Source organism: Hemitrygon akajei, chromosome 9, assembly GCF_048418815.1.
Source record: "Hemitrygon akajei chromosome 9, sHemAka1.3, whole genome shotgun sequence".
Taxonomy (NCBI): Eukaryota; Metazoa; Chordata; class Chondrichthyes; order Myliobatiformes; family Dasyatidae; genus Hemitrygon; species Hemitrygon akajei.
In genome coordinates, this window is record NC_133132.1 from 2,325,810 (window position 1) to 2,340,528 (window position 14,719).

General features: G+C 48.2%; 1 protein-coding gene across 1 annotated transcript in view; it reads right to left on the reverse strand.

Annotated features, from left to right (window-relative positions):
- Positions 1 to 14,719, reverse strand: part of LOC140733778 (glutathione hydrolase 1 proenzyme-like) — a 277,967-nt gene that overhangs the window by 96,168 nt on the left and 167,080 nt on the right. The window contains exon 3 of the mRNA XM_073057535.1: positions 9,715 to 9,848. Coding sequence (XP_072913636.1) covers positions 9,715 to 9,848 — 134 coding nt within the window. The remainder of the gene's footprint in view (positions 1 to 9,714; positions 9,849 to 14,719) is intronic.

Consider the following 14,719-nt stretch of genomic DNA (forward strand, 5'->3'; position numbering starts at 1 on the left):
GGCAAGTGTCTCGTCAGCGATAACGTTCTCATCCTCATAGCACCCCTGCCCAGTGGAGTGGCATCACGTTTGGCAAGTGTCTCGTCAGCGATAACGTTCTCATCCTCATAGCACCCCTGCCCTGTGGAGTGGCATCACGTTTGGCAAGTGTCTCGTCAGCGATAACGTTCTCATCCTCATAGCACCCCTGGCCTGTGGAGTGGCATCACGTTTGGTCGGTGTCTCGTCAGCGATAACGTTCTCATCCTCATAGCACCCCTGGCCTGTGGAGTGGCATCACGTTTGGCAAGTGTCTCGTCAGCGATAACGTTCTCATCCTCATAGCACCCCTGCCCAGTGGAGTGGCATCACGTTTGGCAAGTGTCTTGTCAGCGATAACGTTCTCATCCTCATAGCACCCCTGCCCAGTGGAGTGGCATCACGTTTGGCAAGTGTCTCGTCAGCGATAACGTTCTCATCCTCATAGCACCCCTGCCCAGTGGAGTGGCATCACGTTTGGCAAGTGTCTCGTCAGCGATAACGTTCTCATCCTCATAGCACCCCTGGCCTGTGGAGTGGCATCACGTTTGGTCGGTGTCTCGTCAGCGATAACGTTCTCATCCTCATAGCACCCCTGCCCTGTGGAGTGGCATCACGTTTGGCAAGTGTCTTGTCAGCGATAACGTTCTCATCCTCATAGCACCCCTGGCCTGTGGAGTGGCATCACGTTTGGTCGGTGTCTCGTCAGCGATAACGTTCTCATCCTCATAGCACCCCTGGCCTGTGGAGTGGCATCACGTTTGGCAAGTGTCTCGTCAGCGATAACGTTCTCATCCTCATAGCACCCCTGGCCTGTGGAGTGGCATCACGTTTGGCAAGTGTCTTGTCAGCGATAACGTTCTCATCCTCATAGCACCCCTGGCCTGTGGAGTGGCATCACGTTTGGCAAGTGTCTTGTCAGCGATAACGTTCTCATCCTCATAGCACCCCTGCCCTGTGGAGTGGCATCACGTTTGGGAAGTGTCTTGTCAGCGATAACGTTCTCATCCTCATAGCACCCCTGGCCTGTGGAGTGGCATCACGTTTGGCAAGTGTCTCGTCAGCGATAACGTTCTCATCCTCATAGCACCCCTGGCCTGTGGAGTGGCATCACGTTTGGCAAGTGTCTCGTCAGCGATAACGTTCTCATCCTCATAGCACCCCTGGCCTGTGGAGTGGCATCACGTTTGGTCGGTGTCTCGTCAGCGATAACGTTCTCATCCTCATAGCACCCCTGGCCTGTGGAGTGGCATCACGTTTGGAAAGTGTCTCGTCAGTGATAACGTTCTCATCCTCATAGCACCCCTGGCCTGTGGAGTGGCATCACGTTTGGCAAGTGTCTCGTCAGCGATAACGTTCTCATCCTCATAGCACCCCTGGCCTGTGGAGTGGCATCACGTTTGGTCGGTGTCTCGTCAGCGATAACGTTCTCATCCTCATAGCACCCCTGGCCTGTGGAGTGGCATCACGTTTGGCAAGTGTCTCGTCAGCGATAACGTTCTCATCCTCATAGCACCCCTGGCCTGTGGAGTGGCATCACGTTTGGTAAGTGTCTCGTCAGCGATAACGTTCTCATCCTCATAGCACCCCTGGCCTGTGGAGTGGCATCACGTTTGGTAAGTGTCTCGTCAGCGATAACGTTCTCATCCTCATAGCACCCCTGCCCTGTGGAGTGGCATCACGTTTGGCAAGTGTCTCGTCAGCGATAACGTTCTCATCCTCATAGCACCCCTGCCCTGTGGAGTGGCAACACGTTTGGTAGGTGTCTCGTCCTAAGACAGCGTTCTCAGTTGCCTGTATCACATCTGTTAGTGACATGATCATCACTGAGAGGCAAGTCCGGTGTCTGTAATGTGTCTGGTTTGTTGGATACAATCGACTCGGGTGTGTTCTGTGGTTGAGTATCCAGTATCTGGTCCACATGACATCTCCATGTCTGATCTAGAACATCCACTGAGTACATCAGTGGTCCACTTCTTGTCGCTATCCTACCAGATGTCCACCTGTCTTCTCGGTAATCAGGCACAAGGACTTCCTGTCCAACCTCAATGCTCCTTGCCTCATCATTTAGCGACTGGCTGAACCGTTCATTCTGCACTTCCCTCTGTAGATCTGGTTTCAGGAGGTCTACACGACATCCCAGATTCCTGCTCATGAAGAGCATTGAGCTGACTTGAAATGTCTGATGCCATTTTTTTTCATGAGCAGTCAGAATTTGTCTGATGTGTATTGTGCTCTGCTATCACTATTTGTTCTGATAAGCCATTTCAAGTGAAGGAAGTCCCCAGAATGGAGACAGTCTTTGCTGAGGTGGTTGACTTCATTGGTATAACCTCTGGCCACATCGAATGAACATCCACAGTAATCAGGAACATGGAGTCCATGAATGGCCCAGCAAAGTCAATATGTAATTTTTGCCATGGTGATGACAGCCACTCCCATGGGTGTAACAGTGCCGGTGAGGGTGCATTTTGATCTTTTTAGCATCCCAAATAGCTTTTGGCCAAGTTTTCAATGTTTATCTAACCCCGGCCACCACACGTAGTTCCGGACGTGACTCTTCATTTGACTGTACCCAGGTGTCCTTCACGCAGATTTTCTGTCACCCTGGCGTGCAGTTTAGAGGGAACCACAACACGAGATCCACACGTCAGCTTTCTTTGACATACCAACAGTTGGTCCAGTCTCAGTGAGAACTCTGGAAACCATGAGCTGGCCACCCTTTCATGACGATTTCATAGACTTTTGACAATGTCGAGTCATTCTTGTTTCCCTTTGCATTTCAGAATTTGTTACCGGCAGCTGGTCCACCAGTGCGGTGGGGAACACTGTTGCTGGGTCACACACAGTATGAAGACTTCTCTTCTCTTGCCAGTAGTGGAAGAGGCGACAAGCCATCAGCATTGCTGCGTTGTTTGGTAGCCTTGAACACCATGGGATAGGAGTGGGTTCCTCGGAAAAGTGCCCAACGTTGTAACCGGGTAGCAGACATCACTGGAATTTCCTTCCTGGGATTAAATATGGACACAAGGGGCTGGGGATCTGTCACTACTGTAAACTTTTATCTGTAGAAGTAGAGATGGAACTTCTGTATTCCCCAGACTAGACTAAGGGCCTCTTGGTTCCTCTGTCCTCATCAGCGATCTTGAAGCAAACACAATCGGCATTCAGATCCATCTTTCATAATTTGTGACAAAACAGCTCCAATGCCATAAGGGGAGGCATGGCACGGCAGTGATGGGTCATAATGGGTGAGCAGTTCATCCGATGTTATTACTACAAGGCCCAAGTGTGACCTGATACATTTTCCAGTTTGGCTGCCTGTGGCACTGCTTCAATCTTCTCTTGTGTCTTATGTCAACCATGCTTGTCAGTGACATGTCCACAATATCAGATTTAATTCTTGAAAACTCACATCTGTCTCTCTCTGTGCACAGACCATACACGCTCAGCCTGGTAAGCATTTTACCAAGGATCTGGAGGTGCTCTTCATCATTCTTGCCATTCACGCTGATGTCATCAAGGTAACATTGTACTCCCGGGATATCTTGGAGCACTTTGCAAATTGCTGTAGCTGATACGACACCAAAGACCGGATGATTATACTGGAACAGTCCCTTGTGAGTGTGGATCATGAGGGATTTCCTGCTTGACCACTCAATCTGCATTTGCAGATAGGCTTGTGACAAATCAATCTTTGAAAACTTCTCCCCGCCTGCCGAAGATGCCAAACTGTCTTCTGTTCACGGCAGGGGACACTGCACAGTTCACAGCACGGGGTTGATGCTCACCTTGAGATCCCCACATATGCAAACGGATCCAGCCTTCCCTTTCTTGATCACCGGGACAATGGCCGTGGCTCAGCCACTCCACTCAGCCTTGGAGAGAATTTCAGATGCCTGCAAGCTCTTCAGTTTGGCATCCACTTCAGAACGTAGTGCGTAAGGCGCTGGACAGATTTTATGGAATCTTCATCCACTTCAGAACGTAGTGCGTAAGGCGCTGGACAGATTTTATGGAATCTTCATCCACTTCAGAACGTAGTGCGTAAGGCGCTGGACAGATTTTATTGAATCTTCATCCACTTCAGAACGTAGTGCGTAAGGCGCTGGACAGATTTTATTGAATCTTCATCCACTTCAGAACGTAGTGCGTAAGGCGCTGGACAGATTTTATTGAATCTTCATCCACTTCAGAACGTAGTGCGTAAGGCGCTGGACAGATTTTATGGAATCTTCATCCACTTCAGAACGTAGTGCGTAAGGCGCTGGACAGATTTTATGGAATCTTCATCCACTTCAGAACGTAGTGCGTAAGGCGCTGGACAGATTTTATTGAATCTTCATCCACTTCAGAACGTAGTGCGTAAGGCGCTGGACAGATTTTATTGAATCTTCATCCACTTCAGAACGTAGTGCGTAAGGCGCTGGACAGATTTTATGGAATCTTCATCCACTTCAGAACGTAGTGCGTAAGGCGCTGGACAGATTTTATTGAATCTTCATCCACTTCAGAACGTAGTGCGTAAGGCGCTGGACAGATTTTATTGAATCTTCATCCACTTCAGAACGTAGTGCGTAAGGCGCTGGACAGATTTTATGGAATCTTCATCCACTTCAGAACGTAGTGCGTAAGGCGCTGGACAGATTTTATTGAATCTTCATCCACTTCAGAACGTAGTGCGTAAGGCGCTGGACAGATTTTATTGAATCTTCATCCACTTCAGAACGTAGTGCGTAAGGCGCTGGACAGATTTTATTGAATCTTCATCCACTTCAGAACGTAGTGCGTAAGGCGCTGGACAGATTTTATTGAATCTTCATCCACTTCAGAACGTAGTGCGTAAGGCGCTGGACAGATTTTATTGAATCTTCATCCACTTCAGAACGTAGTGCGTAAGGCGCTGGACAGATTTTATTGAATCTTCATCCACTTCAGAACGTAGTGCGTAAGGCGCTGGACAGATTTTATTGAATCTTGATGTTGCTGCTTCACTCAGTTCAATTCCGGCCTTCGAGCCTTTCAGTTCACCAACACCCTTCTCAAACACCTTCTCATTAGCACTAAGCATCTGTGACAGTCTCTGCTTAGTGCTGCTTCTACACAAACTCACCCAAAAGTTAACAAAACCCCAAATTGCTGCCAACAGAAATCAAGCCCATTATCCGGTTTCCTCCATTACAACACTGTAAGTAGCATGCCTGATGAGAGACAGAAACGTAGCAAAAGCCTCTCATTTGGATACGACAGAAGTCTGTGTTTTCCACAATAATTACATTTTATTCGCAACAGGAACTACACAATTCCCACCAAAATATCACGCTCCTTTTTCAGGTTCCTTTTTTGTCTTTATAAAATACAAATGCCTACTGCTCACCATTTAAAATCCATCTAAAGTGAACAGTAAGTCTTAAGGATTGAATTCTTCCAGATTTCAATTTGAACAATATTGTAAAGCAAAAATATTGGACAAGATTTTTAGTTTCTTAATATGTTGAAACTTAACATCCAAACTTTTAAATCTCACAAGGGAGGGTTTGAATATTTTAATCAGATTAAGTAAAATTCTTGAGCTTGCTCATGTGTCTCTGCTTAATTTACAAGCACAAGATTGAAAAGAGTTAAAAACTGGCAACTCCTTTATAACGCATCATTCATTAATTCCTTCAAAGATGCAAACATGCGAAAGCCTATAAACTCAAGTTGTGCACTGTACTTTCTCTCCAGTGAAAGGCGCAAATCTTCTTTATACTTGTTTTCCAAAGCCCATTTTCCCAAGAATAAGAGAAACTGTTCTCTATTAAAGGGCCCTGTTGGGGATTTAACATCTGGTCCATCTGACGATAGTTTACAAGCAGGAGTGCATGCTCTGGATCCAATTCCTCATTTCATGTGTTCAGAACGGAGCTGGATAGGTTTGCGATTAATCAGGGCATCAAATGCTACTGGGAGAAAGCAGGAGGGTGCGATGAGAGGGTAATAAATCAGCCATGTTGAAACCCTAAGGCAGACTCGATGGGCCGAAAGCACTAAATCTGCTCCTATGTCTTATAGAGGTCAGGGCTCAGTCTTGCTGACAACAGTTCCTCTCCATCTACACCTCCTGAAACCCCCAATGACAACAGTTCCTCTCCACCTACACCTCCTGACCCACCCCAATGACAACAGTTCCTCTCCATCTACACCTCCTGAAACCCCCCATGACAACAGTTCCTCTCTATCTACACCTCCTGAAACCCCCAATGACAACAGTTCCTCTCCATCTACACCTCCTGACCACCCCAATGACAACAGTTCCTCTCCATCTACACCTCCTGAAACCCCCCATGACAACAGTTCCTCTCTATCTACACCTCCTGAAACCCCCAATGACAACAATTCCTCTCCATCTACACCTCCTGACCCCCAATGACAACAGTTCCTCTCCATTTACACCTCCTGACCCCCAATGACAACAGTTCCTCTCCATCTACACCTCCTGACCCACCCCAATGACAACAGTTCCTCTCCATCTACACCTCCTGACCCCTTCCCCCCAATGACAACAGTGCCCCTCCATCTACACCTCCTGACCCAACCCAATGACAACAGTTCCTCTCCATCTACACCTCCTGAAACCCCCAATGACAACAATTCCTCTCCATCTACACCTCCTGACCCCCAATGACAACAGTTCCTCTCCATCTACACCTCCTGACCCACCCCAATGACAACAGTTCCTCTCCATCTACACCTCCTGACCCACCCCAATGACAACAGTTCCTCTCCATCTACACCTCCTGACACCCCCAATGACAACAGTTCCTCTCCATCTACACTTCCTGACCTCCCCAATGACAACAGTTCCTCTACACCTACACCTCCTGACCCCCCCATGACAACAGTTCCTCTCCATCTACACCTCCTGGCACACCAATGAAACAGTTCCTCTACATCTACACCTCCTGACCCCTTCCCCCAATGACAACAGTTCCTCTACACCTACACCTCCTGACCCCCCCATGACAACAGTTCCTCTCTATCTACACCTCCTGACACCCCCAATGACATCAGTTCCTCTCAATCTACACCTCCTGACACCCCCAATGACAACAGTTCCTCTCCATCTACACCTCCTGACCCCCCAATGACAACAGTTCCTCTCCATCTACACCTCCTGACAACCACCCAATGACAACAGTTCCTCTCCATCTACACCTCCTGACCCCCAATTACAACAGTTCCTCTCCATCTACACCTCCTGACAACCACCCAATGACAACAGTTCCTCTCCATCTACACCTCCTGACCCCCCAATGACAACAGTTCCTCTCCATCTACACCTCCTGACAACCACCCAATGACAACAGTTCCTCTCCATCTACACCTCCTGACCCCCAATTACAACAGTTCCTCTCCATCTACACCTCCTGACAACCACCCAATGACAACAGTTCCTCTCCATCTACACCTCCTGACCCCCAATTACAACAGTTCCTCTCCATCTACACCTCCTGACAACCACCCAATGACAACATTTCCTCTCCATCTACACCTTCTGACCCCCCAATGACAACAGTTCCTCTCCATCTACACCTCCTGACCCCCAATGACAACAGTTCCACTCCATTTACACCTCCTGACCCCCAATGACAACAGTTCCTCTCCATCTACACCTCCTGACCCACCCCAATGACAACAGTTCCTCTCCATCTACACCTCCTGACCCACCCCAATGACAACAGTTCCTCTCCATCTACACCTCCTGACACCCCCAATGACAACAGTTCCTCTCCATCTACACCTCCTGACCCACCCCAATGACAACAGTTCCTCTCCATCTACACCTCCTGACACCCCCAATGACAACAGTTCCTCTCCATCTACACTTCCTGACCTCCCCAATGACAACAGTTCCTCTACACCTACACCTCCTGACCCCCCCATGACAACAGTTCCTCTCCATCTACACCTCCTGGCACACCAATGAAACAGTTCCTCTACATCTACACCTCCTGACCCCTTCCCCCAATGACAACAGTTCCTCTACACCTACACCTCCTGACCCCCCCATGACAACAGTTCCTCTCTATCTACACCTCCTGACACCCCCAATGACATCAGTTCCTCTCAATCTACACCTCCTGACACCCCCAATGACAACAGTTCCTCTCCATCTACACCTCCTGACCCCCCAATGACAACAGTTCCTCTCCATCTACACCTCCTGACAACCACCCAATGACAACAGTTCCTCTCCATCTACACCTCCTGACCCCCAATTACAACAGTTCCTCTCCATCTACACCTCCTGACCCCCAATTACAACAGTTCCTCTCCATCTACACCTCCTGACAACCACCCAATGACAACAGTTCCTCTCCATCTACACCTCCTGACCCCCCAATGACAACAGTTCCTCTCCATCTACACCTCCTGACAACCACCCAATGACAACAGTTCCTCTCCATCTACACCTCCTGACCCCCAATTACAACAGTTCCTCTCCATCTACTCCTCCTGACAACCACCCAATGACAACAGTTCCTCTCCATCTACACCTCCTGACCCCCAATTACAACAGTTCCTCTCCATCTACACCTCCTGACAACCACCCAATGACAACATTTCCTCTCCATCTACACCTTCTGACCCCCCAATGACAACAGTTCCTCTCCATCTACACCTCCTGACCCCCAATGACAACAGTTCCTCTCCATCTACACCTCCTGACCCCCCAATGACAACAGTTCCTCTCCATCTACACCTCCTGACCCCCCAATGACAACAGTTCCTCTCCATCTACAGATCCTGACCCCCCCAATGACAACAGTTCCTCTCCATCTACACCTTCTGACCCCCCAATGACAACAGTTCCTCTCCATCTACACCTTCTGACCCCCCCAATGACAACAGTTCCTCTCCATCTACACTTCCTGACCCCCCAATGACAACAGTTCCTCTCCATCTACACCTCCTGAAACCCCCAATGACAACAGTTCCTCTCCATCTACACCTCCTGAACCCCCATGAGAACAGCTCCCCTCCATCTACACCTCCTGACCCCCAATGACAACAGTTCCTCTCCATCTACACCTCCTGACCCCCAATGACAACAGTTCCTCTCCACCTACACCTCCTGACCCCCCAATGACAACAGTTCCTCTCCATCTACACCTCCTGACACCCCAATGACAACAGTTCTTCTCCATCTACACCTTCTGACCCCCCAATGACAACAGTTCCTCTCCATCTACACCTCCTGACCCCCAATGACAACAGTTCCTCTCCATCTACACCTCCTGAAACCCCCAATGACAACAGTTCCTCTCCATCTACACCTTCTGACCCCCCAATGACAACAGTTCCTCTCCATCTACACCTCCTTGCCCCCCCAATGACAACAGTTCCTCTCCATCTACACCTCCTGACCCCCCAATGACAATAGTTCCTCTCCATCTACACCTCCTGACCCCGAAAGACAACAGTTCCTCTACACCATGAATGTAAATGCCTCCTCCAGACGCAGTTGCCTGTTTCAAATCTGGGATGATCCTGCTTTCTCCCACGGCCCAGCAACAAGGAGCGGAACAGCCTGAAGGTTTGGGAGAGAGTGTCTGCAGGAAGTGGCTGGGGACCCTCAGATACCCCTCCCAGTAGGTGTTGAATGCAGAAAGTTGTGGGTGAAGGTAGTAGGCCAGTTGATAGAGCACCCACCTGTCTGTGCGTCGTAAATGGTCATATAGAAGCCTCCTCCAATCCCCATGCTCTGTGCGTTGTGCAGCCCGTCACAGAGCAAGCTGGCAATGGCCGCATCGACAGCTGACCCGTCCTTCAGACAGAGAATGTCCCTGTGAAAGAAAGAGAGAGAGGGTTAGTCTGCGACAAATTGACCACTGGGCTGGTGCTGTGTCAGAGGGACAGGTGATGCAGGAGAATGCGGACATTGGGACCCGGAGCCACAGACGTTTACTGGAGAAACTCCACAGGTCACGCAGCATCTGGGGGACGGTTGAGCTTCGGGTCGAAGCCCTGCATCCTGTCTGAGAGTGCAGAGGGAATAAAGAGGGGAAAGAGGAGCCCAGAACGGAGATATTAATAGTTTGTTTTAAAATAAGGTGACTGGATTTGCAGAAGCCGGCATTAATCCAACATGTTTATAGAGGGTGAGGTGAGATGATAATCCAACATGGTGGCCGTCAATGTGTGAGGCTACACGCTGATTCGCATAGCCACAGGCAAGCTTCTCACTCTCTGGTTACATTTCAAAATAAGGAGAGAAGGGTGTCTCAGTAAATTTGCTTCCGGGGCTACAGAGATGGGTCCTGGATGCAGCAGCGGAGGGGTGCACACAGGCAGGTTGCCTGGCAATGTTCAGGGAGTATGTCTGTGGCCGGTAACCATGGAGAAAGAATTTGCTGTGACCAGAGATACCGTGGAGGTGATCCAGGACCATTGCGCAGGGAAAAATGTCAGCCAGATGCAGATGGAAATGTTTAAATTTACTGTTATTGTCTGTTTTGTTGTAGTATATTAGATTGCTAAATCTGAAATAAACCTAATCCGTGATGTGTGACCGAGTCGTACAGCCCTGCTCCCATTATATAATCAGTGACGTGTGACCGGATTGTGTTCCCTACTCCCATTATATAATCAATGACATGTGGCCGGATTGTGTTCCCTACTCCCATTATATAATCAGTGATGTCTGGCCGGATTGTGTTCCCTACTCCCATTATATAATCAGTGACGTGTGGCTGGATTGTGTTCCCTACTCCCATTATATAATCAATGACATGTGGCCGGATTGTGTTCCCTACTCCCATTATATAATCAGTGATGTCTGGCCGGATTGTGTTCCCTGCTCCCATTATATAATCAGGGACGTGGGACCGGATTGTGTTACCTACTCCCATTATATAATTCGTGACGTGTGACCGGATTGTGTTCCCTACTCCCATTATATAATCAGTGACATTAGGCTGGATTGTGTTCCCTACTCCCATTATATAATCAGTGACGTTAGGCTGGATTGTGTTCCCTACTCCCATTATATAATCAGTGACGTGTGGCCGGATTGTGTTCCATACTCCCATTATATAATCAGTGACGTGTGGCCGAATTGTGTTCCCTACTCCCATTATATAATCAGTGACGTGTGACTGGATTGTGTTCCCTACTCCCATTATATAATCAGTGACGTGTGACCGGATTGTGTTCCGTACACCCATTATATAATCAGTGACGTGTGGCCGGATTGTGTTCCCTACTCCCATTATATAATCCGTGACGTGTGGCCGGATTGTGTTCCCTACTCCCATTATATAATCCGTGAATGTGGCCGGATTGTGTTCCCTACTCCCATTATATAATCAGTGACGTGTGGCCGGATTGTGTTCCCTACTCACATTATATAATCAGTGACGTGTGACCGGATTGTGTTCCCTACTCCCATTATATAATCAGTGACGTGTGGCTGGATTGTGTTCCATACTCCCATTATATAATCAGTGATGTGTGGCCGGTTTGTGTTCCCTACTCCCATTATATAATCCATGACGTGTGGCCGGATTGTGTTCCCTACTCCCATTATATAATCAGTGACGTGTGGCTGGATTGTGTTCCCTACTCCCATTGTATAATCAGTGACGTGTGACCGGATTGTGTTCCATACTCCCATTATATAATCAGTGATGTGTGGCCGCTTTGTGTTCCCTACTCCCATTATATAATCCATGACGTGTGGCCGGATTGTGTTCCCTACTCCCATTATATAATCAGTGACATGTGGCCGGATTGTGTTCCCTACTCCCATTATATAATCAGTGACGTGTGGCTGGATTGTGTTCCCTACTCTCATTATATAATCTGTGACGTGTGACCGGATTGTGTTCCCTACTCCCATTATATAATCAGTGACGTCTGGCCGGATTGTGTTCCCAGCTCCCATTATATAATCAGTGACGTGTGACCGGATTGTGTTCCATACTCCCATTATATATTCAGTGACGTGTGGCTGGATTGTGTTCCCTACTCCCATTATATAATCAGTGACGTGTGGCCGGATTGTGTTCCCTACTCCCATTATATAATCAGTGACATGTGGCCGGATTGTGTTCCCTACTCTCATTATATAATCAGTGACGTCTGGCCGGATTGTATTCCCAGCTCCCATTATATAATCAGTGACGTGTGACCGGATTGTGTTCCCTACTCCCATTATATAATCAGTGACGTCTGGCCGGATTGTGTTCCCAGCTCCCATTATATAATCAGTGACGTGTGACCGGATTGTGTTCCATACTCCCATTATATAATCCGTGACGTGTGGACGGATTGTGTTCCCTACTCCCATTATATAATCAGTGACGTGTGGCGGGATTGTGCTCCCGACTCACATTATATAATCAGTGACGTGTGGCGGGATTGTGTTCCCGACTCACATTATATAATCCGTGACGTGTGGCCGGATTGTGTTCCCTACTCCCATTATATAATCAGTGACGTGTGGCGGGATTGTGTTCCCTACTCCCATTATATAATCAGTGACGTGTGACCGGATTGTGTTCCCTACTCCCATTATATAATCAGTGACGTGTGGCGGGATTGTGTTCCCTACTCCCATTATATAATCAGTGACGTGTGGCGGGATTGTGTTCCCTACTCCCATTATATAATCAGTGACGTGTGGCGGGATTGTGTTCCCTACTCCCATTATATAATCAGTGACGTGTGACCGGATTGAGTTCCCTACTCCCATTATATAATCAGTGACGTGTGGCCGGATTGTGTTCCCTACTCCCATTATATAATCAGTGACGTGTGGCGGGATTGTGTTCCCTACTCCCATTATATAATCAGTGACGTGTGGCCGGATTGTGTTCCCTACTCCCATTATATAATCAGTGACGTGTGGCGGGATTGTGTTCCCGACTCACATTATATAATCAGTGACGTGTGGCCGGATTGTGTTCCCTACTCCCATTATATAATCCGTGACGTGTGGCGGGATTGTGTTCCCGACTCACATTATATAATCCGTGACGTGTGGCCGGATTGTGTTCCCTACTCCCATTATATAATCAGTGACGTCTGGCCGGATTGTGTTCCCGACTCACATTATATAATCCGTGACGTGTGGCCGGATTGTGTTCCCTACTCCCATTATATAATCAGTGACATGTGGCGGGATTGTGTTCCCTACTCCCATTATATAATCAGTGAGGTGTTGCCGGATTGTGTTCCCTACTCCCATTATATAATCCGTGACGTGTGGCCGGATTGTGTTCCCTACTCCCATTATATAATCAGTGACGTGTGGCGGGATTGTGTTCCCGACTCACATTATATAATCCGTGACGTGTGACCGGATTGTGTTCCCTACTCCCATTATATAATCAGTGACGTGTGGCGGGATTGTGTTCCCTACTCCCATTATATAATCAGTGACGTGTGGCCGCATTGTGTTCCCGACTCACATTATATAATCCGTGACGTGTGGCCGGATTGTGTTCCCAACTCACATTATATAATCCGTGACGTGTGGCCGGATTGTGTTCCCTACTCCCATTATATAATCAGTGACGTGTGGCGGGATTGTGTTCCCTACTCCCATTATATAATCAGTGACGTGTGGCGGGATTGTGTTCCCTACTCCCATTATATAATCAGTGACGTGTGACCGGATTGTGTTCCCTACTCCCATTATATAATCAGTGACGTGTGGCGGGATTGTGTTCCCTACTCCCATTATATAATCAGTGACGTGTGGCGGGATTGTGTTCCCTACTCCCATTATATAATCAGTGACGTGTGGCGGGATTGTGTTCCCTACTCCCATTATATAATCAGTGACGTGTGACCGGATTGAGTTCCCTACTCCCATTATATAATCAGTGACGTGTGGCCGGATTGTGTTCCCTACTCCCATTATATAATCAGTGACGTGTGGCGGGATTGTGTTCCCTACTCCCATTATATAATCAGTGACGTGTGGCCGGATTGTGTTCCCTACTCCCATTATATAATCAGTGACGTGTGGCGGGATTGTGTTCCCGACTCACATTATATAATCAGTGACGTGTGGCCGGATTGTGTTCCCTACTCCCATTATATAATCCGTGACGTGTGGCGGGATTGTGTTCCCGACTCACATTATATAATCCGTGACGTGTGGCCGGATTGTGTTCCCTACTCCCATTATATAATCAGTGACGTCTGGCCGGATTGTGTTCCCGACTCACATTATATAATCCGTGACGTGTGGCCGGATTGTGTTCCCTACTCCCATTATATAATCAGTGACATGTGGCGGGATTGTGTTCCCTACTCCCATTATATAATCAGTGAGGTGTTGCCGGATTGTGTTCCCTACTCCCATTATATAATCCGTGACGTGTGGCCGGATTGTGTTCCCTACTCCCATTATATAATCAGTGACGTGTGGCGGGATTGTGTTCCCGACTCACATTATATAATCCGTGACGTGTGACCGGATTGTGTTCCCTACTCCCATTATATAATCAGTGACGTGTGGCGGGATTGTGTTCCCTACTCCCATTATATAATCAGTGACGTGTGGCCGCATTGTGTTCCCGACTCACATTATATAATCCGTGACGTGTGGCCGGATTGTGTTCCCAACTCACATTATATAATCCGTGACGTGTGGCCGGATTGTGTTCCCTACTCCCATTATATAATCTGTGACGTGTGACCGGAT